A 26,466-nucleotide genomic window follows, 5' to 3' on the forward strand; every position below is an offset into this window, starting at 1 on the left:
CTTAAATGTGACGTGACAGATGGCTGTAGTGCCTCAGTTTAAGCGGCAACCAGAGCACAAGTCTTTTCTTCCACATTATTACAAGTTATAAAATAACTTAAAAACATACAGTACATGGATTTCATGTATGAAGGTATGTTGAATGATGCAGTACAACTTACCGAAACCTGTCTCATGTAATCACTTGTTTCAACCATGGAAAGATGTCAATAAATCTAACAGCTTGTGAACAATGTCACTTAATGTTGCATTTACCTCAGGAAAGTTATCTGATGTTCACAGTTCATTAGTTAGCTAAAAAAAACGATTAGTTAACTAAATATGCATGTTTGAATACATTTCCCATGAAGACAAGTGCTTATTAAAACTGCTTATGTGCATCTGTGTTGTATACAAACACTTTTTATTGGCGTGTAATTATTATATCTGAAAATAAATAGCAGTATTATAATACCTCTGTTGTTACTTGTAAACTATAATATTATAGTGTACCAAATGAGAAGGTTCCCTGTATAGTTTGCAGAATTATTTTCCTTAAGAAAAATCGAACTATTGATGTCTACATCGGCAGATATCATTCTGAAAAACCGGCTATCATTATCGGCGGAAACATGTAGTATCGGTGCATCTCTAGTTATTTTATTTGTAATCTTTGTCATTATTGATTTATGGCAGTCGCCGTTGTTAGGAAGGTCTTTCATGCTCTGTATTATCTTTTAGCAACAACTGGAGGAAGAGGCTGCGAAACCCCAGGAGCCAGAGCGCACCATCTCACCTCCACCCAGTGAAGCCAAACACCGCAGCCTTGTCCAGATCATCTATGATGAAAACAGGGTGAGAACAAAAACATTCACTGCACATACTGCATCTTACATACTGTGTGTGTGCGTGTGTGTGTGTGTGTGTATGTATATGTATATATATATTAGGGTTGTCACTTTGCGTTCGAAAATCGATTGCACAATCGATCGGACCAACCAACACAAGTTTCGAAAACGAAAATAGGGAATCGATTTTAATGGCCTTCTCGGAGCGCGTCCAGCTCGTCACGATGCGCCCGCAGCAAACGCGCATCACAGAGCAACTGCAGGCTCTGACAAACACACATAACAGTAAATTATACTTCTGCATAATGTGTCTTTTTACTACAAAAATGTGAATTCTGCCGGTATGCAGACAGTCTCATGCATACAGATACAGATTCAGGCTATGGGCTACAATCACCTACGTAGGCGCAATTTTTTAGACATTTATAATCGTAAACACAGCCATGTTGAAGCCTGCAGTAATGTTTTTCATTGATGTTATGGCAGTCCACTCTGCTTATTGTTTTTCGAGAATGTTGCACTCCTGTTTGTCACTGTGCACGAAACTTCACGCCAATAAATCATCAGAAATATTGCTGACTTGTGCGCGTCTCAAGCGCCCTCTTTATGTTCGTCCTAATGCCTGTTAGTTGTCCGTGGATTTGCCTATATGGAAACGTCTTTAGACATGGAAAATCGATTTTACAATCGATTCAATGAACACTTATGTCTCAAAAATCGAACAGGATTTTTTCACAAAAGTGACAGCCCTAATATATATAAGTACTGTGCAAAAGTTTAGTATTTTGCATTTTCACACCAAAAATGGAAACATGCCTACAAAGCTACCTGAAAAACTAAAAGTGTACCACAGACAAAAGCTGTTTTAAACACAAAGGGTGGTCGCACCAACTATTGATCTGATTTAGTTAAGTTAATTGATAAATACAATCTATTTATGACATTATTTTTGAAAGCCTCCTCACTTTACAGCATGTTTACACAAGTGCCTAAAATTTTTCACAGTGCTGTAGTTTTGAATGTTGGTTTCTTCAAGTGTCTTGTGGAGACTTAGCCACAGTTCTGAATTTTGTCTGTATCATTTTCTGTTTCTTCATGTAATCACAGACAGACTTGTTGATGGTGAGATCAGATCTCTGTGTGGAGCATACCGGCTGTTGTCAGACTCCTTGCATACAGAAATCTTGCTGGATTATTACAATGGCAAAATAAATGTTTGGAAATGTAAACTGATATTTCCTATTGACAAACTACAGCAAAAGATATAAATGACTGGCTTAAAAAAAAGTTGGGGGTTAAAATACTAACATGCCTAAAACTTTTGCACAGTACTATGTATATATATGTGTGTATATTCCTATGTTCCTAAAGTCATCTCTGAACAGACACAGGTAAGTCAAACAGCTGTGACAGATCTTAATGAGAGAAACGAGCTGTGAAATGTGTAATGAGGTGCTGCAGTCAATTGGTGGTGAACTCAGCCCCTCCACCACCACATGACTCAGAGACACAGTCCATTATGCTGAATCACACCACTTCTCCAGCTCTAGAGACTCTCTCAGAACCATTGGCTAATCTTAATTCTCACACTGTGTCCTAAATTGCTGTTAAAAGCATAATACATACTTGTTAATTTGTGTAAAGACAGTACACCAGAATTGTCATGTACCACCTTGTCATACATTTGTGTATTGATGCGACTATAACATTAGGCTCTAGCTGGAAATTTTGACATTATTCCTTGCCTGTACTTGTCTACAGTAAATTAATGAAAAAGTCCCAACAGAACCTTTACAGAAAATCCAAATGGAAATAGCATTCCATCTAGGCTCCTTTGAAATACTTTGAGGCACTGTGATTTGGGGTGCACTACTCTTAAGCTTGCATATTATATACAATGGATTCTATGTAAATTAGGATGCAGTTGTAGAAAGTCACACAGTATACAATGTGTCTGTGGTGCTAGTGGTCCCTCTAGTGGGGAGAGACTAGAGGATTAAAGAAGAGAGTCTCAAACCGGGGGTAGGGCTTATATATAATATAAAATATTTATTTGCATCTTGTTTTTATGAGAAATTGACTTCAAGTACTTCATTACTAACATATCTGTTAGTAACATAGAGTTTTGGCTGTGATAATCTGTTAAAATATGATATACTGTATGTTAAAGGCATATAAAGGCACAAAAAACATGATGACAGTTATCTAGTATTTGGGCCATCTGAGAGTCCACTATGTAGCACATTTTATTTGTTATTGTGGTGGTGTTTTTTTATTTTTTTAATTTATTTTTTCTGGTTGTTGCGTCTTGTCTGCGTCTCAAACCACCTCCTGAGGTTTGAGTGATCAGATTACTGGCACATTTTTGGCACAAAATTTCTGCATACCCTGCTGAAAGCTTCATGTATCTCCATCATAATTTAATCTGCCTTTTACGGTTCTCTACCTCAAGTGTATCCAGGTCAGAACTTTCGTTTCCTCTGTCAGGTGGTTCTGGCTTCCGTCCTGCTGTGATCTTTTAATCACACCCTCCATCTCTTAATCCATTAAGGTCTCTCATGCTGCGATACTGCCGAAGAGGGCTCACTCCTTCCTGCTCTCTTCCAGGAAGCACTCGATGCTCTCTGAAATCCATGAGATAGAATACAGAAGCTAGTTTTGTTAAAGTGCCAGTATCACACCGATTCACAGTGGGAGAGGAAATTGTCTTATTAAAGGTGCCATGTTCTACAGTACCAGTTTGTTGTTTTCCTTTGAAGTGCACTGATAATGTTGGACAAGATTCCAGCAGGAAAACAGGTTTTGTATCCTTTCTCTCTGGGAAATAAAAGAGCTAATTTGACTACAGTACGTACCTTTTAATACACCTCTATGTAAATAAGCTGCTATGATTATCTAACCTATTTGCATTGGGCAAATCAATAAAACAGCTAATCAATGAAAAGTTTGCTCTAACAGTAAACTAGTATTCATTCAAATACAAATACTTCATAAAGCACGCATGCATGCATATGTCAACCAAATGAAGACAAAGATATTTTTTGAGCATTGCTTTTGACCAATAATATACATTGGTATATCATAATTTAATTATTTCAATACAATTTTGTCATTTAAATTTGCACCTACATATGAAAATAAATTGAATTATTATTTGTATAAATATATTTTTTATTTAATCAGTTTTTAGAATAATATATGTACCAATGGTTTACTTTATATTTTAATGTAGTATTATTAATAATTAATAGTAATATTATTTAATAATTTTAATTACATTTTTTTTTTAAATCATAAAATCTTCATAATATGAAGAAAATGAATAGAAGTTATCAGTGCAGCTGCTGTTTGCAGCCCTACTTACATGAAACGAGTAGTTTGTCAGGGCAGCTGAAGTTGCTGTATTCTGAATGTGGGTGGTCATAATTGTATGTACTCATGGTTGACGTCATAATCAGTGATATTTTAATGACTCAGTTTAGTTTTTATAAGGAGTGTGCCTAGTATTGTGAAAGTAAGGGAAAGCCTGTTTTCCATGTTGCGTCCCCTTTAAAATGATGACAGGCTGATTGTTTACTTATTTTGGAGCTGCTCTTAGTGAGGTCATAAACAAGAATATATTGCATACACTAGGTAAATTAAGTAAGCATCAATGGATAGTAGAAAGTGCCCTATTTCTCCAATCTCAGTAATGGAATAAAATCACCCCATTATTTTTCGAGTGTGCATTAGTACCTGTGTGTGACTATTCTTAAAAGTTTTCAGTTTTGTTTGCGCGAGAGAAAGATAATGTACTTCTACGGGCTTTTGTATGGAAGAGACACACAAGCCACACAAAACTGCCAACAATCTGCTTCTTTTGTCACCATATCCCTATTAGGGCTCCATGTTTTGTTTTGTTTTCTCTTACTTTCTCTCTCTGTATTTGAGTAGGACAGCACATAATGTAATAGATTCTTCTTTCTTTATTGCATCTAATTGGATTACCTCCCCAGCCATCTTTCTCTCTCCCCCCCTATTCCTCTTTCATAAAGAGTGGGGAGAGAGATAGATGGCAGAGGGCAGCGAGTGTATTCTGTTGAGACCTCTATTAATAGTACATCCCTTATACACTTGCTTGTTTATGTGTGTGCACTAGAGAGAGTGTAAGGTGTGTTGCTGTGGTGATGTGCTGCTGACATGTGCGCCTTGTGTGTTTTTTGAATAGAAAAAAGCAGAGGAGGCTCACCGGATCCTGGAGGGACTTGGACCCCGAGTAGAGCTGGTGAGTCCACATTTTTATCTCCTTCCTTTTTTATACATATCGTCCCTCTTTTTCCCCTGCAATTTTCTCTATTAAAAATAACTTAAGGTGTCAGCTGATCCCAATATATAGTTTATTGCAGTATCAGCTCAACTCATGTACTTGCACAGTGTACTTTTCAAAGATAGATGGGGTCATGTGTCACATTAGCCAGTTATGTCAGAGTTGACATTGACAAGGGTCTTCAGTTTGTCATCATGTTCTGTGACAACATGCATCAAAACCATCGCAATATTTTAATATTTAACAGGTTTTTATAAAATGAATGAGCTGATATTTCTCAAATCATTAAAAAATGTTTTTTTTTAATTTTTTTTTAATTTTTTTTTATGTGAGCTTCACATTTGAGGTGTATGAAAACCGACTGCTGCAACATGACCTCCACAGTGTGAATTGAAATATGAACTCCTTCAGCCTGCGAGTCTGTCGGACTGGATACACTGCTGCCTATTTGTTAACAACATGGCTGTTGACCTCGTGTAGAAGCATTTGGCACAACTCCACTCATCCATTACATTAGAAACCAAACAGGAAGTGACCTCCAATGTCTTGATAATCGAGATGATAGAGCAGCACTTTCTTGTGCCGCCCATTTGATTAAATGCTCCGGACTTCTGTGACAGAGAAGAGACTTACTGCCCCACATCCATTTTCCTTCACATCCAAAATCCTTCACTTGACCTCTTAAACTTGTGCATGTGATGATAGCAGAAGGTTTTAGATGTGGTGTTGGAGAGGACAATCTTCTTTGTGTTTCTGGGCTTGGCTGAAAAATGGGACGTTAGAAAAAGAAATGTTCTCCCAGAGCTGGGCTGCCTTGATGTGACCGCGGTGTTTGTGTGTGTGAAACTCAACTCTACTGCTTTCATCTGTCTCCCCTACAGCCTTTGTACAACCAGCCGTCTGATACCAAACAGTACCATGAGAACATCAAGATGTGAGTATGCCTCTCTCTGTCTCCCTCTCTTTCCTTAAAAACTCAAACAACTGTGTCCACTGAGAGATATAGAAATCTGAAGCTTAACCAATTACAATCATGCTTATTTTCCATCTCAATTAATGCAGTTTATAATTATTGAGGGTTGAAACTGAGAACTGGCATTGTAGGCACACAGGCATAGAGCCCAATTAATATTCTACAATTGTAGTTCCTTATATGTTTGTTCGTTTAGTCCTTGCAGAATTGATTTGGTCTTCGTAATTTTGCTTCTGAGCCCTGTGCATCATGCAGCTGAAGACCATTTGGGGTTTTTGAACTGTTCTCTTGGTTGCACAGAGAAGCGCAAAAACATTATAAAATATTATCACTAATTCATTGTGGCTTACAAATCCCCTACTTCCAATTCTCTGTAATCCTTCTATGATGTTTTGGCTTATTTGGCCTCATAATATTCAGACTAGGGCTTTGACTTTTGCCCAAAAATCATATTCGAAGTTTGTTTGTTTATTAATATTAATATTCGAATATATTTGAATATTTATTAATAATATTTTGACGGAGATAGCATGGAGTCGATTCTGGCCTGCCTCGCCCCCGATCCCTCCCCCTCCCCCTCCTCCTCTTCCAGCTTGCCAGGATGTAGTGTTGACAGGTGGGCTCTCATTTTGCTGGTCGTCGCGTGGTATGCGAGTTTGGTTCCTACATATTTTACACATCACTTTGTCCTTATTTGTGATTTTTCCGTTTCTTTGGGAACCCAAAGTAGCGCCACACGTCGCTTTTCAAATTGTCAGGAGTGTAGATTTCGAACTCCTCGTCAGCCGTGGTTGTTGAAGCCGTTGGCGCGGCCATTGTTTTGGTATGCAAAATAGGCGCTAACCAGGACGCTAACGTCACCTAAAGGGAGCCCAGATGACCAATAATAGCCTTGCTAATGAGCTCGCGATTCACAACTTTACCAGGCGTGAAAAAGCCTTGGAATCTGAATTGAAAACAACGTTTACAAGCAAACACATTTACAAAAAAGAATGCCCATAACAGGTTCGAATATTAAAGGCTGCCTAATATTCGTTCGAATATCATTATTTTTAAAAATATTCGAATTATATTCGAATAACGAAGTTCGGAGTCAAAGCCCTAATTCAGACCGTGAGAAAGAGAGAGAATACATATTTCAACCTTTCAATTTAAGGTTTTGTACTCAGGAGTCCTTTATTGACCTGAGCAGCGCACCAGTGAGAAATATTTGTGTAGAGGTGATGTGTGTGTAGATCATAGACGTTGAGCTGCATTCTAGGTTCCAGTGTGCCTCGTACAGCAGCTTACAGTGCCACCTCTGCAGCTACACAATTAATCTCACTCACACACGTACATGCTTTAACCAACCATTTAAAGAGATCTAAGTGCACCAGTAGTACATGTCAAATGCACAGTCTGAGAGATATCTGAAACCAGGCGCACACACACCCCCTCATGTAGGAATCAATCATTAATGCAGGATGAGAGTAGATTGATGGTCGTGACCTTTGTCGTGTGTGAGGTTGGCGGCCAGGAATGAATCGGTATGGAGTGAGAGAATTAATGCTGATTACTAATCTGACCTGCATTGCTAGCCATCTAGCTCACTCTCTGCCATTGAAGGAGGGACCCAAGTCATATCTATGGACATAGAGTAGGGCTCTTTTATCTTGGGCCGGTATGCAAAATGTTTATGATTAGGGTTCCTTTATATCATATAAAGCTCACTGATATGTAAACTTGGGCTTGAAGTTCTCTTGATGTGTGCATGCAAATATTGATAAGACGCATTACAGCAGAAGTTTAGAATTGGCCATTTTTGTTAAGTTTAATGTTTTAACTTTCCCCTTTACAGAAATCAGGCAATGAGGAAGAAGCTCATTCTGTATTTCAAAAGAAGAAATCATGCTCGGAAGCAGTGGGTAAGTGAAAGTATTCAAACACACACACAAACACACAGCACAACAGCATTGTTGGAGGTCCCTGTACCTGAATATTAGGCAACCAGCATATAGCTGTCCATGGAGGTGGTTGAAGTGATCATCTCATTGAAGTTATTGAATGTTAAAATTACATTGGAACTGTTAGCTGTCAGTAATCAGTTTCATTTTAATGTTTCATCTCTTGATGACTCTACTGCAGTGACCTCTATCTAGATTTTGATTTTCATCCTTTACATTCTGACTGGTGTGCTCAGGAACAGAAATTCTGTCAGCGCTACGACCAGCTAATGGAGGCCTGGGAGAAGAAAGTCGAGCGCATTGAGAATAACCCACGCCGCAGAGCCAAAGAGAGCAAAGTGCGGGAGTACTATGAAAAGCAGTTTCCTGAGATCCGCAAACAGAGAGAGATGCAGGAACGCATGCAGAAGTGAGTGGTCATATGCATCTTGAGCTTTGGAGACTTTTGCATGGTCATCATGTGTGGTTTCATAAACTCAGGCTGATAGGAATTTGTTAACGTCTGTTTTTATGCATTTTTCTACAGTAGAGTGGCTCAGCGAGGTGGAGGTCTGGCCTCAGGGGCCCGCAGCGAACATGAGGTTTCTGAGATCATCGATGGCATTTCAGAGCAAGAGGTAGGAGTGCAACTTTGATAAACACATAGTGTTTCCTGCACTGCTTTTCAGTGTCAAATCTACAGCACCACAGCTGAAGATTACACTTTACCATAGTTAGCTTTACACACCAGTTAGCTTGCAGTCTGAATTTGATGAGATACGTTTTGTTAAAAAAATCTACTGAAATATGAATAAATAAATCAAATCTTATACCATTCAAAAGTTTAGAATGGTAATTAAAAAAAACAAGAAGTTTTATTTACCAAATACACATTTAGTTGATCAAAAGTGACAGTAAAGACATTTATAATGTTACAAAAGATTTCTATTTCAAATAAATGCTGTTCTTTTGAACTTTCAGGAATCCTCAGCCTTGGTGAGCATAAGAGACTTCTTTCAAAAACATTAAAAAAATCTTACCAACCCCAAACTTTTGAACGGTAGTGTATGTATGTTTCTTAAACAGTATTGTATACACTCAGGGGCTGCAAACGATTCTATAGGAAATGCTGTTACACACAACAGATAAGCAAACTCTTGAAAATAAAATGTATGTGTGCCTGTCTGGAAAGTGCACAAATATCAAAGTGACTTTAAAACTCAAGGTCTCTTGCACAACAAGGAGGGTTTTGTGGCTGATCTACTTCCTAAACTCAGACACAGATTCAGTGTCCACATATTTGCTTGTTTCTGACTTTGCTTGTGAAATTACTGTTTCTTTTTACATATTTATTTTTCTTTGCCTTTCTTTCTCTTTCTGCAGAACTCAGAGAAGCAGATGCGTCAGTTAGCCGTCATTCCTCCCATGTTGTTTGATGCCGAACAGCAGAGGATAAAGTTCATCAACATGAACGGGCTGATGGACGATCCCATGAAGGTCTACAAAGATAGACAGGTCATGAACATGTGGAGTGAACAGGAGAAGGACACTTTTCGTGAGAAGTACGTTCTGCGCTCATTGTGTGGATGTGCATGTTGATTTTGCATGAATGAATGAGGAGTTGTAAAATCTGTACTAAGATGTATCAGCATGTAGGACCAGCAAGAGCTTTCAAGAGCTCAGCAGTTTTTGTGCATGTGGTTGTGTTTGTTAGAGGTGCAGTGCTAGGTAAAAAAAAAGAAGAACAACTGAAATCTGTGCTGATGCTGAAGTAAGCACGACTACTTGAGCAGACTTCTCCAGTCATCTATGGGCCAACTGAAAATATCATGCAACTGAAGTAAACATGCAATAGAGTTTTAGTAGCCATGAGCTGTCAAAGAAGTGCTATAAAAGCACTATAACAGTAGCTCATATGAATAGAATGACTAATAAATCTGTTAGTCAACATGGCAAATTCGCATGACAAACTTGTTGGACAAATGTTGCCCAGAAAATTTGTGTATTCTTATTGAAAATTTGCTGAACAATGGTAAATGTGACTACATCTACACCACCTCATACACAAACATATACACCACTTAAAGTTCAAGTTTGACTTGGCATTGATGATATGGACATTTTTGCAGATAGATTTTAACTCCAGTGCATCACTACCAATCTGCACCGAATTTGATTTTAATGTGGCAGCAGAGGGGCTCTGTAAAGCACTGGGTCATGATGCAGAGGTCAGCAGCAGAAGGAAGTGAGAGAGAGATCTAGTCTAGTTCTTAAGCATGACTTTTACTGAGTGGATGAGGAACCTTACCAGACGAATCCAGCTTGTCACGAAAGTCATTCAAATAATGAAATGGTTAAATATAGCATTTGAAGGTTGTGTTTGCTCTGTATCACAGCTCTTCCTCTCCCTCACTGCAGGTTTATCCAGCACCCAAAAAACTTTGGCCTGATAGCCTCCTTTCTGGAGAGAAAGGTACACCTGCGTCTTTATTAATACCATCCTCTTCATCTCATTGTTTGCACTGCAGGCTGTGTGCACTGCATGAATATGAACTGAGAGTATGAGCAGAACGAGTAAGGTTTGAAGTGGTGTGTGTGTGTGTCTGCTCACAGACGGTGGCTGAGTGTGTCCTGTTCTATTATCTGACTAAGAAGAATGAGAACTACAAGAACATTGTTCGCAGGAACTACCGTCGCCGAGGCAGGAGCCAGGTAAGCTTGAGACTGCATCTCCCATCCTGCACTTTGACACTTTAATGCCGTGTTTCATTCAAAGTTGTTTTAAGAAGCAAACCACCAATGCTAGTATTTGTTTTTGAGGTTGACTATCAACAGAGAAAATCATTATTTTATACATTGTGAAGAGGTTTATTATTGTGTACTGTTACAACTTTGAAACATTAATATGTTTTTTAACTTAAAGCACCGCTATTTTACATGACGTCATATACCAGCATCTTTGCAAAATCAATTGTAGACTTCTGCAGGTTTATGTGTTCAAATTAAAAGTCCCACATCAAGTGGTGTGCCATTGCCAAGTAGAAAGCTGGAATTATGACTTTCCGTATTTAATGGAATGCAGAATAAGCACTGAAAACCTCAAGGATGTTGTCTATGGCGTTATGCTATATTAAATAGTGTAAACATTGTTTATTTGCTTGTGGTTCTGTCCACTCATTTACAGCATTTACGTCATGATTAAGGTTGACCGATAGTGGATTTTACCGATAACTAGGTTTGACCGTAAGTGCCTCTAAACCGATGAATCAACTGATATTTTTAAAATGGATACTGTATTAAAAACAAACATAACACTCCAAGTAAAACAGTGCTGGACTCAAATCTGCTAAATTAAATAAATATATTAATATGAATATATTGAAATGAGAAGTTTTGCAGAATGAATTCTACAGAAAATAATTAAAAATATTTGTTATTATTGTTTAAACATTAAAATATTACAGGTTGATTTAGCTATAACCTAGAAACATATGTCAATTTCATAGGTAACACTTTGCAAGTCCCATTTGTTAACAAGGATGTATTAGCTATCTTTCATGAACCATTTTCATTATGCAATATACATTTTTACTGCATGTATTAATATTTGAGCAATACAATTGTACCTCATTCATGTTAGTTCATAGTACATTAACTAAGGTTAACAGATACAATTAAAACTCAGTTTAAAATGTATTAGTAAGTGTTGAAATTAACAAACTAACAATGAACAATACTACAACATGTATTAACCTTAGTTAATGCTAAAATCTTTTTGTAAGTTAATCTTATTGTAAAGTGTTGTAAACCATTTCATATAAATCTAAAGAGTCTGCTATGCTTAAAGATGGCCATCTTTAAATATCTGCAAAAGCATTAAAATTACTTAAATGTATATTACCATGTATAGTCTCTCACTTAATTTGCATCTATATTAGAACACTTGATGATTATCTAATCAAAATAACAATATGTATTGCAGTGATAAAAAAAAAAATTTATTCTGATGTGATTTGTTTGTTGGCTGCATGAACATATCAATGTTGTGATATGTTTAAATATGCAACTTTAAATATGCTTAAAGTTACTAGCTTTAAATATGCAACTTCCCCAGCTAATGAATGCATAAAAGTGGCCAGCTGGATATAAACTAATGCAAATAGATGGTAACAATTGCAACATAAAATATTTGGGTCAGGTTTGCGTGTTTTTTTGTCATATTGTTTTAACCGCTTGAGGTACTAATGTTAGAGTCCTCACAGCCTCGACGGCAAACATACTTCTGTTCTTTCTCTGCTAATGCAGAATCTAGTCAACAAATTAATTACTTTATAATGATATGGCAACATGGAATGTAGTGTTCTGTATTCATACCATTTCGCTGTCTGTGTTTTAAATGCGCATCTGAAGTGTCAGTGCTCTCTGTGCTGCGTGCAGCCTCACCCGTTACAATAAACAACACGCGTCACCAGTGATAGTTTTTATTTGTCCTCTAGAGGCCTCTCTCGTTCTGTATAATGCCAGAAGTCTCTTCTCAGCGCTCTGATACTGTGTACAGCACACTCTTCTCAGCCGCTCCAGCAATGGACGCAACCCGAAAAAACTATCGTATGGATTTTTACCGGTAACGATAGTTCCACCAATCAACTATCGGTACCGATATATCGGCAAAACCGATGAATCGGTCGACCTCTAGTCATGATTATAGTGTTTATAGTGGCAGTGTGAATTTGGCTTGTCTTTTTAATGAGTTTGCGTTATTAAAAATGAATCGTTATTAAAAATATCACAGGCGCACACCTCAAAGTGAGCTCAAACCACATGAGGTAATTATCCAGCTCTCTGCCCTGTTGGAGTCCGCCGTGATTCTCTCCTGATCTAAAACACACTCATTAATATCTGTACGTGTGTGTGAGAGAGATCACGCACACAGAGTCACGGCACTGTTGCGTCGTGAATGTATGAATGTTTGTGTTTTGGTTTAGAGAGAGAGAGAGCAGAAGATGAAATTGTTAGAAAGAGAGCTCTCCCTGTGTGTGTGTTGCCTGCAATAATAGCAGGCTCAATAAAAGCTGATAGAATAATGAGCCCACAGACCAAACACATTTGTTTTACTGGTCTTCTGCTGCCGGAGCAGTTCTGCTCAGGTCATTAAATATTGCCTGATCTTAATGGGCTCGCATTAAAATGCTCTCAGCCAGTGCCACAAACACAGAAAGCGAGGGATATAGCGGGATGAGCCTGATGGGTGAGAGAGAGCATGAACAAAAGGGAGACAGAAAAACAGAAAGCAAGTTACAGTATGGGTGAGTGCATCTGTATATGTGTGTTTAACTGTGCATGAATAACTGAGTGTGTGCGCATGCAGCACTGTAATGAGGGATGTGGGCAACTGACTTGACATCTAATTGTACTGAAAAAACCCATTCAGTTTTATCTCTTATATTGCTCAAAATGGTCTATTCAGATTAAAAGTAAAATGTGGAAACTATAATATAGTGTGGCAATACTCATCATGTGAAATACAAAAATGTATCTACTTTTTGTGTATCGAAGTCATGTTCATTTCAAATACTTATATCACTGACAACAGTAGTCCGGCCAGGATATTGTCATTAAAAAACTGATGTTGATGTTGTCATCTTGTGTTTTGGCCTGAAGCGCCACCCTCCGACTATCTACCAATCACGAAGTCAGTAGTGTTTCGGCATCTGGGTTGCCAGCTCAGCTCTAGTTACCACAGCTGCAGCTACAAACGTTCGTGCTGGATCCTGCAGCCTATCTGGCAACCTCGAGTCAGGGGGGAGGGGGAGGGGATACACCGCTCTACAGTAATTTGAAAGTGATTGCAGTACCAGTTTTGGCCACAATCTTACATATGGCTCCTTTAAGATAAAGATTGTATAAATGTATTTAAGAAAAATATATACTAATAATGAAATGATTACATACATATTAAAAACATAAGCTAGTCTAAGATACAAAATAGTCACCATTTATTGAGTCTTGCCATTTTTATGCACTCTTGGAGTTTATTAAAAATGTTGCGAATCAGGACCCCAACAGGAAGTATAAAACTTGAAATGTCGACATGCTAAACTCCAACTAAAACTACTCTAAACTGTTTTAGCCTACATGGAATATATTATATTTACTTGGAAAAACTGAATTTGCACTGAATTTCCTGCACTCTTGATCACTCATTGATCTCTCTGTCCTCGGTCCCCTCAGATTCTGTCTCTGTCCCCTCCCCCTTCATCCTCCTGTCATCCATTTTTGCCTTTCGCACTAGCCAATTCTCCTGACAAAAATAGATGGTTTATTGGGCCTCATAACTCAAAATGGAATTCTTATGTGAAGGAAAACCCAGATACATAGAAGTGAGACCTGGGTGATAGGAGCACCACTTCCTCTGGGTGTTTTTTCCTCACTGTGCTTATAAAGGACGTCCTGGTTATAGACAGCTTTTTGGGCATCTTAGATAAAGTTGAGCTTGAATGGACATTTTCTATATAATAGAATGTTATGTTAATTTATGCCTGCAAATAGGAGAGTTATGTTTTTAGGTTTTTGAGAGGAAGCAATGTTTTTTATGCTGCTTTTATTTATTTGCTGTGTTTTGCTTGGCTGTGCTTACAGAATAACCAACAGACACAGCAACAGGTGAACCGCAACAACCAGGAGGAGAAAGAAGAAAAAGAGAAAGAGAAAGAGAAAGAGAAGGAGGGAGAACGTGAGGAGGAAAAAGCAGAAGGAGAGGAAAAAGAGGATGGCATGAAGTGAGTATCTTTCTCTCTTTTCCTCGTTTTCTTTTCCTCTAATCTCACATCAGTCTGTCAGCTGTTTTTTTTTCTCCTTGCGTTTTCACTCATCGAATCCTTTGAACTTGTGGCCTTACAGCTTGTTTTTCTCTGTGATTCAGCTTAAACAGAGAAGGCACAGTTACATAACCGGCAGGTGGAAAAAGCATTCTGCTGACTTGCCACTCAACACTGGTGCTAAAGTCCTCTGATTCAGAGCTCTTTTGAGGCGTTTGCGCGTCACAGACTCTAGGTTAGAACTGTGGTCTTGATACAGAAATTTCAGTAGTCAAAACCAGTGAAATGTTTTCTTAAATTTCAAGTAATTAATCAAGTAAACTGTCAGTAATAATATTAAATATATTGTATATAAAATATATATATGTATTAAGAGCTGTTTAAATTTAATACGTTTTAGAGTAATAAATAATATAAAGACCAGTGAGTGGGTTTACTTTTTCTTGTCATGGTCTTTTTCAAAATTCATGGTTGAGTTGTTTGATTAATGGTTACAATGTAATCGACTGGTACTTTAGGTAACACAGCCATTGTTCTGTGGAAACTAGAATGCTATGTACAGATGCAGGTTCTGTATCATTTCAGCCTAATTTTATAAGCTGTTTCTGAATGCTAGTTCATTCACAGGTGCACAACCTATATTAAAATACACCAGGGAAGTACAGGTAACCGTGTATTTTTCTAAACTAAACCTGTGCAGTCAGCAGTGCTGTTGGGTGTGATTAGAGCACATTAGCACTGGCCCGAATACACAGCCCTCAGTATGCACCGCAGGACGCCAGCTATACATTAAAGGAGTACATTAAGCCGAGTCTGTGCCTTTCTCTGACTTTTCCCCCATGATTCTCAACCTGCGGGCACAGCTGCTGCTCCTAAATTTAGTACTGTATCTGCAAGATGGATAATGTGCAGGTAAGATAAATGAGGGTCTGCTCATCCCACAACCACTTCCGGAAGGTGGGATGAACTTGCTAGAGAGACAAAATTTGCATAGTGTGTTCATATGTTTGCATGTATGTGTGTAATTTTTCTATTGGGGTTCTTTGAATTTGGACTGAGACCCATAACTGCAAATTATTTATTATTTATAAATTCATAATTTTTGTCCTTTTTATTATGGCTTTATTGGATAGGAAAGCGTTGAGATTAGAAAGGAAAGCACGGGGTACAGAGAGAGAGGTATGGGATCGGAAAAGGACCTCGAGCCGGGAATCGGTCTCCGGAGGTGAAGCTGCACTATATGTCAGAGCACTGCCCATGAGGCTATCGGCTCCGACTCAAGTTGCCTTATTAAAAAAAACAAACATTTAATGTAAATGGAGATAGAAAGTGGACATGGTCAAGCCAGCTGAGGCTCACGCAGCCTGTTTGTTTGTAAGAGATCTCATGGAGAAATCAAAACAAGTGAGCTCAACAGCACACGCAAGGAAACTCACAGTAGCTTATAGAAACATACTGCAGTAAAAAATGTGTATATGTATAACATAATATAGTTATAGTTATAAGCAACTTCACACTACCAAGAGTGCTGTTTTACAGAATATCCGCACGATTGCAAATGCCATTTCAATAAACCAGTGGTTAGTTTTAAGTAACTTAAATTTTAGACACTATTGACTATTTTTTCTCTTATTTCGCAAATGAAAATAGTTCCAAACAAAGCCACAGCAGAACTGTTGTGCGTGTCCGAGCAACACACAGCAGTGCTGCGTTATAGACCTTATTCAGAGCAGCGCCATGACAGGTATGAAAGTGAGGCTGTGAGGGATAGACTTGCCGTGTTTCCAATGGCATCCGCTATAAAAAGCTGTATAAAGCTCCTAGATTACTTACAGTTTTCCACAGCTTATATTGTCGGGAGTTTTTTGTCAACTGAAATTTCTTGGAAAGATATTTTTCCAGTGTTTCATGAGCAGAACAATCCAAAAACACATTAAATAACAGTACAGCCCATTGAAGAGATGCATGTCTGTCCCTCACAGCCTCGCTTTCATTCCCATTAAAAATCAAAGATGGCGCTGCTGTGAATAAGATCTATGGAATGATTGAGTGTTTTTTAACGAATCGGGTGAGTCAATGATTTACTGACGCATTCTTAAAGATAGTTTTTTATTTTATTTTTTTATTCTTGAATGAATCAGCCATTTCAATGAATCGGTGACGCATACATTTAATAAGGTTAGGGAATATTGCTCATTATAAAGTAAAAAAATGCCTTGGAAATCAATTTAAGTGGGCAAATATAACAAATATGCTGATTTAAGTAAGAGCTGATAGAACACTGATGAAGAATTTTGCTTTAAAAATCAATTTATTCCACAAAAAAACTAACCAATTATTTCCTTTTTTACTTGAACAAGTGAATGACCGAGCACACAACAAGGCTTAATGTTGAGCCCTGTATATATTGTCATGTATATATTTTTTTTATATTTAATATATTTATTCAATTTCGGGGGGAAATCAGTAAGCAGATTATGAAATGAGCAATGTGATTACTGCATCAGCAAAACGTAGGATGTGACTTTGATAATGATTTTTTTTGTGTGTTCTTGCAGAGATGACACCTCTGGTGAGGACGGGGAGGAGAAAGAGCCTCCTGTAGCCGTTAAAGGCCGTCGCACCGCAAATAGCCGCGGACACCGGAAAGGACGAGTCACCCGCTCTATGACCAACGAGCAGGAAGAGAACACTTCACCTCTCAGCAGTGAGCTAGGTTAGCAAACACACTCACATACCGTTGACACTTTCAGTGGGTCTCTGAGGTCACGTGTTCAAATGAGTTCTTTGTTTTGTTCTCTGCAAATTAACCGTGCACAACCTTTTATCATACAACATGGTCCCATTTTAGTTTTATAACTTCACTTTTCTATTTTCCCCAAATTGTGAGGACATTTTAACAGTAATATTAACAGAACCAATAATGATCCTAATAATGAAATACTGTACAGATACTTCGATTTTTGAGTAGAAAACATCTGTCCCCTCACTTTTTTAGAGATCAGTGGCTTAATCTAGCTTAGCTAAGAGTGTTCTTGAACTTTCGCTGATCGTTTTTCAATAAAAAATATTAAAAAGGTGCCCTATACTTCAGCGTGAGGGTCTAAACATGGCCTGTGCCACCCCTTGGCCTTTACTAATGTCCATCACAAGAGCTTGAGTCATTTCAATAGGTCGCTTCACCTCGAGTTTGAATTCTTTATTTTATTTATTTATTTTTATTTTCAGATTTGTTAAATGTTGTTGATTGAAATATATTCTCGAAACATAAGAAACAATTTTATAGTTTTTAAATCTCTACTCATTTAATTAGATGGTACCTGCGCTTAGAAATTAGAAAACAGAAAATAGCTGCTCAGGTTGTTACCAAGATGGTTGCTGACTTGCCTTATAAAGACTTTTTCTTCTTTGTATTTTAGCAAACCTGGAGATGAACGAAAGCTCTCGCTGGACTGAAGAGGAGATGGAGACGGCAAAGAAAGGTCAGTACTTAGTTTGTGTGTTTGTGTATTTTGTCACCAATGTGTTTATTGAATAGACAACTTGCCCACTGGATGAATCCATTTGTGCACATACAATTAAGTTAGAAAAGGTCATAATGGGCTTTCTGTTTGTCTTCATAGGATGTTGACGGTTAGGATTTCCCTGTGTCAAATTAACTAGATGTAACTCTGCCTGATAAGACATGTAACACTCAGCCTAGCAACTCCACAAACATTTACATGAGCATTAAATCACACGCTGTGCCCTTGGCCTCATTTCACACACATCCACTCAGTGATACACATAATAATGTGTCTAAATGTGGGTACTGTGTCTTTACATGACAGCTGGTTGTTCAGATCTGCTGCTTTCATTTACTCATGGTTTAACAAACAGAGCTTCGTTACTGGACCTTGAAACGTCTTCATGAGGGATTGTATTTGAGAGAAAAGGACAGAAAGCTTGAGTAAAGAGCAAAGGTCTAATCTTCTCTTGTTCGTGTTTGGACTGTAATGTAGACTGTTAGTGTGTTAAACGGCCGCTCCGCTGACCTACTTCAGATGAGCTACTTCCACGTCACTCTGTTAACGGCTCTGTGTTTCTCTGGCACCGGCACATATCTGATCCACCGGGCCGCCTGCCTTACGCTGCTCTGGCTTACAAGATCTGTAACTTAATAACACTTCATTAATGATAAAGTCCCCTGAGCCAAATCAGATTTGTTGTTTACAATCACACGAACTTGTCCTTGACTTCATGCCAACAAGTATTCATTTATGTAATGTAGAATCTGAATCTGATTTACATTTGACAGATATTCACTTTTTTTTTCACTGTCCTTCATTTATAAACATTTAAATGTTTTTAAAGCAAGAACCCTATTTATTTAATTAAATACATAAATATTATTTTTATTAATTTACTCATTCATTCCTTAATTTATGTATTATGTATGTATTATTATACATTTTTCATTCATATATTTCAATGATTTTGTGCAAGAACCATGTTTATTCTTTTAATTATTTAATTACTAATTAATTTCTTTATGTATTTAGTTGTTCTTTTAAATATTTAAATAAATTATTTTGGTGTAAGAACCCTATTTTTATTTACTTACTCATTTATTTATTCATTCATTCATTCATTTCCCCCAACTTTTTAGCATTTTTATTATAAATGGATTCGATGTGTCTCTCATTAACATAGTCTCATAGTCACAGTCATTAACATGTCTCTCATTAACACCATCAAAGCCTATACCTCAGTCTTTCCCACCAGAGTGTTGCTGTTATTTTTTAACGTCAGTGTACCCGCTTTATCTTCTAGTCTGTCCCCAATATCCTGCCACCCCTCATCCCTTGACCCTTTTAATGCCAGTCAGATACCCCACCTGTCCTTTATAAAGCAGCTTAAGCTCTCTATGCTAATGTGTTTATCCGTGATCATTTTTAAAGTGAGAAAGAGAGAGACAACAGTAATATATGTTAATGGCACCTGGCTGTCTCGCTACATTCCTGCACAGAGAGAGAGCAGCTCTTCTCTGTGACTAATGCGCGCTGGCACAGCCTTTTAAAGGCAGGGTGGCCTCGCTTGTGTGCACGTCTCTGAGTAAATAAGGGGAAGTAAGTGTGAATGTGGCTGTGAGGGCACGTCATAGCAGGATAGCGGCCTATGTATATAACCCAAAGCTACTGCACACAGCTCGCCTCATGTGTCTTTTTTTAGATGCTTTCTTTAGAGGCAGTAGCTGCAGACTGATGTATGTACTGTGTATGGATATAAACATCATATTATCTGTAGTAAACAAACGTGACATTCTACTTGTGTTTTTCACTTGTAGCTGTATTTAAATAAACAGGAATGAGTTGCTCCAGTTGTCACTCCTGTAAATAAGTCAGTGTGAACAGAACAGGATTCAGCTCTCAGAAGAGGAGTGACAACTTCTTTCTTTCTTTCTTTCTTTCTTTCTTTCTTTCTTTCTTTCTTTCTTTTTCTTTCTTTTTCTTTCTTTCTTCTTCCTTCCTTCCTTCCTTCCGTCCGTCCGTCAGCCTGGCTCTATTTTTCTGTTTTCCTTTCTATGTTTATTTGTCTCTCTCTCTTTCTCTCTCTGTCTTTATTCCTGTGTCTTATGCTGGGTTTCTCTATTTATCCATCTGTATTTCAGTTTTTCTCTCTGTCTCTCATTCTGTTCATTCAGTCTCTCTCTGACTTTATTCCTGTCCGTCTTTCCCTCTGTTTGTGTTTCTTGTCTGTCGGTCACTGTCATCCTGATTGTCTCTTTCTCTCTGTGTCTTTCATTCTGTCTCTGTCATTGTTCCTTTCTTTCTCTCTCTCTTTTTACATATATATATATATATTTCTGTCTTCTCTCTTTGTCTGTCTTTCTCTTTCTCTCTTTATTTATATCTCTGTCTTATGTTTGTCTTTCTTTTTATCTGTCTCTTACCGTCTTTCTATCCGTCTTTTTTCGGTCTTTCAGTTTCTTTCTTTCTGTAGCTTTGAGTGAGTGGTTAGATTCGGTTGTTGGAGTACAGAGAGAAAGGAAGTGGCTGAATTGTGGGTTGGCACGAATTAGAGGATTTGGCAAGCCTCCCTGTTTCTCTCTCTCTCTCTCTCTCTCTCTCTCACACACTGTTGTTAAGGACTGTGTGTAGAGGTCACATTGAAGAAGAAAAGCAGGTCAGTTAGGAGGAATTGCTTTCCCTCTGCTTTCTCATGATATCAACATCAAACCTCTCACATCTCTATCCCTTTCTCTCTATTCCTGACACAATCTATTGGTCTTATTGTCTGTTTGCTTCAGTGTTTGAGCGTAGATGCGTTTTGGCGCAGATAATATGCATTAGAGAGCGTAGAAGCGTTTTGGCGCAGATAATATGCATTAGAGAGCGTAGAAGAGACAGAATGATAGAAGAGATCAAATGAGGTTGTGGAGGGAGGGAGGGAGAGAGGGAGGGAGGACGGGCATTAGGGAGGTGGAGTCACTGCATCTCAGCTTCACTTTGCTGTTAAAGTCCAGCCAAGCGGCAGCCAGTGAAGAGGAGTGGAAAAAAACTGTGGCCTTGAGACAGAAAGAGAGAGGGCTGGCGAGAGAAAGCATGTGAGTTTGATAAATAGACAGAGAGAGAAAGCGAGAGAGAGAGGAAAAAGAGAAGGGCTGCTGCATTTAGAGAGAATCAGAGAAACGACAGCACAACTATCAGAGGAGGAATGGGGAGCTCATTTCCCTCCCAAACACCACTCCCTTTTTCTCTCTCTTAATTCTTGCTCTTCCTCACGCTGTGCTGGAGCTCCAAGAGCCTCTGCTGTGCATTTCTATGGAGATCATGGAGATCATGTGGGCGAAATGAAAAGACAGATGGAGCGATAGAGAAGAGTGGACCAGTGGACCGCATATTTTCTTTATGCAACTCCCTGATTGGACGATCCAGAGTGGGCCAGTGCTGAGGATTTTGATTGGATGCAGCATTTGCACATGCTCTTGAATTACCAAAGCTGATTGGACAGCATCGTCTTATTGGAGTACTCTTATATTTGGAGGTCTGGATTGTGTAGTGAATAAAAAATCCAGTGTTTTGAAATTGAAGATGGATGAAAACTGCATTTCAGGAAGTTGATTGGGCTTTCACTGGATATAACTGCAACTTTGCCATTTGTTGGATTGGGCAATAATAGAGTTTCCTTGACTTTTGACCTGCCATGTAAAAGTACTTCTGGGTGATTGTGTGTGTAAGAATTGCTAAGCAGGCTTTATTTAAACAGTCTTTGCACTGTCAGTGGGTGTTTGCCATGTTACATAGATTAGGATGTGCGTGTGTTTCTGACAAACAACTGGAAGTTTGAGGAATAAACAGAGACCGAAACAAGGATCAGAGATGGTGAGGATAACAAATCAGACTTCAAGTGATGTCTTGCTTTGCTTTGTTTGTTTGTTACCAAGGGCATTTTTTTATTGAGCTCAATGCACTTACACTCTTCATTTTATCTCTCCCTCTCATTTTCTCTCTCTCCCTGTCCAAGCTAAATTGTAGCTTTAATGTGGAGGGCAGCAGTGCTTTATTGTGGTCACTAGCGATATAAATCAAAGCAACTATTTAGACTGGACAAGATAGGTTCCTAATGTGAAGCTAAACAGCACTCTACGACTTGGCTGGTGTCTGCTGAGCGTTAGCGTGGTGTTAAATGATTGAGAACAGTTCATGTCTGGTTGCTGCCCCACTTTCCTTCTTCAGACGGCAAGCTGCAGCAAATGATCTTTGACCTTTTATTGAGGTTTTCCTTAATGACGACGCAAGGCTGGCCGGATGGGAACGCTTGAGGCTTCCGTAACTGGCACACAAGGATTTTGTTTGTTAGTGTTGAAAGATATTGTCTGTTCCGCAGTGTGCAATCTAAATCTTATTTAAACTGTAACAGCCTTGGTGCTGCCCTATTTTGAGTGAATAAGACTTAGTGGGACACCAGGTAGGGAGAAATAAGTGAGACCTACACATACACTGCTGTTCAAAAGATTGGGGTCAGTAAGATTGTTTTAAAAATGTTTTTGAAAGAAGTTTCTTATGATAACCAAGGCTACGTTTTCTATTTGAACATATTTTTTTAAATGTAATTTATTCCTGTGATGGCCAAGCTTGATTTTTCAGCATCATGACTCCAGTCTTCAGTGCCACTTGATCCTTCAGAAATCATTCTTATATGTTGCTTTGGTGCACAAGAAATATGTCTTATTTTTTAAATATTTGGATTGGAACATTATAAATGACTTTACTGTCAATTTAGATCAATTTAATGCATCTTTGCATAATAAAAGTATGAATTTCTTTCTGATCACAGTCTTTTGAACTGTAGTTTAATTACTAAATTTGCCAGTTATTTTACACAGTTTTACTCAAAATTCACAAAAAAGAAAACTGAAATATTTAAAATCCATTGAAAACTGTATACAATGTATACTGGTCTCCCTCACCAGGTCTCATTCCCCTTTTTTTTCTCCTCCTCATTTCCTGTTCTATGTATCAATAAACTGAGAAATGTTTTAGTTGCGTCATGCAGTTAGTGACACGGTTTCTCATGCAAAGAAACAACTATGATGATAGGCCTATCATTCATAGCTCTGCTTCCTTTTTTTGCATTAGTAAAGTGAGAATGTTCCTTCTCTTACTTTCACTCCATAGGTCTGCTCCAGTATGGTCGAAACTGGTCCGCCATTGCCAAGATGGTGGGCTCCAAAACCGTCTCTCAGTGCAAGAACTTCTACTTCAACTACAAGAAGAGACAGAAACTGGATGAGATTCTGCAACAGCATAAAATAAAATCGGTCAGTTTCTTTTACAGACACGTTTCCTAGAGAGCGTGGGATTAATTATTTATAAGTGTCAGTAGTATTGGTTTCATGTTGTGTTTTTTTTGTAGGAGAGAGAGCGTAAAGCCAGGCGTAAAGGTAAAGCTCTTCAGAACGAGGAGGCCAGCGCTCCATCTGCTGCAGAGGAAGAGGAGATGGAGGGATCTGGAGTCAGCGGCAATGAAGAAGAGGCTCAGGAGGATGGAGAGGGTGCGTACACACACAAACACTTGAGACTCACACCGCCACATCATGCAGTAACTTTTAAAATGATTCATTTCCATTCAAACAGAGTCATTTGTTGCACATTACTCATTGACTGTTTAATGGAAGTAATGAAACTCTGGTAACATCTGAGAAACAAATGAGCAGTTTAGTAATTTTTTATCAGACATAGCTATGAAACAAGTCACAATGAAACACCTCTGAGGTTTTGCGGTTGCCAGGAAATCCCACAGCAGCTCGTGCTTTTCTCAGAATATCAGGAACACGTGGCCGAGACTCACCTATGACCTCACCCGTGATAGAACCCTGACCTACTTTTGTCAAGTTCTGAGAAAGAGGCGACACTCTGCACAAACATGGATTGCTTTTTCAGGGGAGCTACATTTTGGGAAGTGACTAGACATGTAGTTATCACTGTCTTGCTGTCAAAGTGTGTGTCGTGCTGTGGATGTAGTTTTGGAGCTGTACTTCCACACGTCCGCCAGGCAGCTATGAAATGAATGTTTTGTCCTGTGTGTTTGGCAATCAGGTGTGGCTTGCCGATAAATGGCTTTCGTAAGCTTTCATAAAGCCACATTTATCAGGTCAAAGCTTGTGAAAGAAAGCCAGCAAGGGAAGTGCTTATTATGTTATGGTTATTGTGTAATTACTTCCAGCTGGGAGAGCACACTCAACGGCTGGGGTTTGTTATGCCAGTGGGAAAATGAGGCTTATCATAATCCTCTGCTGTGTATTTACTAGTTATGTTTACTTTTTGATTTGACAAAGAACATGTTAGATTTAGATAAGAGTGATTATTTCGTTTAGGAGCTTTTGTGCAAAAAGGATGATTTTAAAAATGTTTCATATTGTTAAATGTTACATTTGTCAGAGTTTCATTATTCTTGACTTTTTAACTTCCTTTTTATTATAATTATTATTATTATTATTATTATTACTATTTTTTTAAAGCGATATTTTGTATTTATGTAAACAATTTATATACTGCTGTCATTTCCATCATGCTCATCATTTAAGAGAACAGTCAAGTTTTTCTAACAAGTTTCTCTAAAACTTAAGTTAATTGACAGCTAACTAACTTTAGTTAAATGTTTATCCAGCTATTTCTCCAAAAAGTGAAATGTCATTACCATCAATATACACAATATCCAAATTCCACACAATCACACACTACTGTTCAATAGTTTGGAAGAAATTAATATTTTCTTATTCAGCAAGGTTGCATTAAGTTGATCAAAAGTGACATTAAAGACTATTTCAAATAAATGCTGTTCTTTTGAACTTTCTATTTATCAAAGAATCCTGAAAAAATGTGTCATGATTTCCACAAAAATGTTCAGCACAACTGTTTTCAACATAGATAATAAGAGCTGTTTCTTGAGCTCCAAATCAGCATATTATTATGATTTCTGAAGGATCATGTGACACTGAAGACTGGAGTAATGATTCTGAAAATTCAGCTTTGTCATCTCATTAATATAAAAATAAATAAGTTATTTTAATTTGTAATAATTTTTCTCAATATAACTCTTTTTGTATTTTTAATCAAATAATGCAGCATGGGTCAGCATAAAAAAAAAAAATCTTACCTAGCCCAAACATTTGAATGGTAGTGTATTTTACCAAAAAAGGCTGATCAAGCCCATAATCAGATCTTTATTAATCACCCAATCACCAAACCGCACTCAACAGATCAGCTGCCGTCCATGTCCTGCCGCCTTACAACGTTTCACATCACCTTTTTTTTCAGGTGGAGCCAATAACAGCTCAGACACTGAGAGCCTCCCTTCTCCACGCTCATCCGATGACAGTAAGGTCAAAGAAGAGGGCTCGGCACGGCCCAAATCTGCACCCAACGCTACTTCCTCCTCCTCCTCCTCCTCCTCCACGGACAAGGACATGGCAGCTGTGGAGACAGGGCCAGATGAGAAGCCAAAAGTGGAGAGGGGAGAAGGGGAGCAGGGAGGATTGAAGCAGGAAGTGAAGATTGAACCAGGGGAGGGTGGTAAGGAGGTGGCAGGAGAGGATAAGAAGCCTCCTGCCCTGGAGGTGGAGGAAGGCAAGAAAGAGGTCAAGAAGAAAGAGCACGGAGGAAAGAGCGGAGCTCACGACAGCGACTCCAGCGCCACATGCAGCGCCGATGAGGTGGAGGAGACTGAAAGCTCAGAAAAGAACAGGTGAGAATGTGTGTGTTTGTCAGTGAGGGTTGATTGGTTGCTTGGGTGGGGTCTGATGTGTTTTGTGGTTAAGGATGCTGGGATTGTTGATTTGTCCTGTAGGACTCTATTTTTTCCATGACAGCAAACACTGTATATGTTGGCCGAGTCAGGGGAAACATTACCCTGTTAGCTTGCCAAACATAACAGAGCAAGAAGTGTGTGTGTGTGTGTGTGTCTGTCTGGCTATCTTTCGTGTATTTTGCATTTTACATTTCCATACGATTGCATGTGAAAAGTCTATATTTGTTTATGTGTGGTGGGATGATGATTAAGTGTGTGTGTTTGTGGTTTTGTGGCATTAATGGGCTGTTTACAAAGACAGTAAATAAGAGAGAACCACAACCATATT

The 26,466-nt window shown here is 38.4% G+C and overlaps 1 protein-coding gene across 3 annotated transcripts in view; it reads left to right on the plus strand.

Annotated features, from left to right (window-relative positions):
- The window catches only part of ncor2 (nuclear receptor corepressor 2), a 128,305-nt gene that overhangs the window by 78,535 nt on the left and 23,304 nt on the right, over positions 1-26,466 (plus strand). For 2 of the 3 annotated variants that reach the window (XM_082188067.1, XM_082188068.1), the window contains exons 6-20: positions 721-834; positions 5,035-5,091; positions 6,015-6,067; positions 7,944-8,010; positions 8,286-8,458; positions 8,576-8,666; positions 9,412-9,590; positions 10,447-10,501; positions 10,642-10,740; positions 14,668-14,807; positions 17,405-17,562; positions 18,266-18,328; positions 23,507-23,649; positions 23,745-23,883; positions 25,649-26,075. In XM_082188067.1, the coding sequence (XP_082044193.1) occupies positions 721-834; positions 5,035-5,091; positions 6,015-6,067; positions 7,944-8,010; positions 8,286-8,458; positions 8,576-8,666; positions 9,412-9,590; positions 10,447-10,501; positions 10,642-10,740; positions 14,668-14,807; positions 17,405-17,562; positions 18,266-18,328; positions 23,507-23,649; positions 23,745-23,883; positions 25,649-26,075 (1,958 nt within the window). Of the gene's footprint in view, positions 1-720; positions 835-5,034; positions 5,092-6,014; positions 6,068-7,943; positions 8,011-8,285; positions 8,459-8,575; positions 8,667-9,009; positions 9,025-9,411; positions 9,591-10,446; positions 10,502-10,641; positions 10,741-14,667; positions 14,808-17,404; positions 17,563-18,265; positions 18,329-23,506; positions 23,650-23,744; positions 23,884-25,648; positions 26,076-26,466 lie in introns of all 3 variants that reach the window. The other variant, XM_082188066.1, reaches the window with a different exon arrangement.

This window comes from Leuciscus leuciscus (genome assembly GCF_965113295.1).
Source record: "Leuciscus leuciscus genome assembly, chromosome: 13".
In the NCBI taxonomy this organism is placed as follows: Eukaryota; Metazoa; Chordata; class Actinopteri; order Cypriniformes; family Leuciscidae; genus Leuciscus; species Leuciscus leuciscus.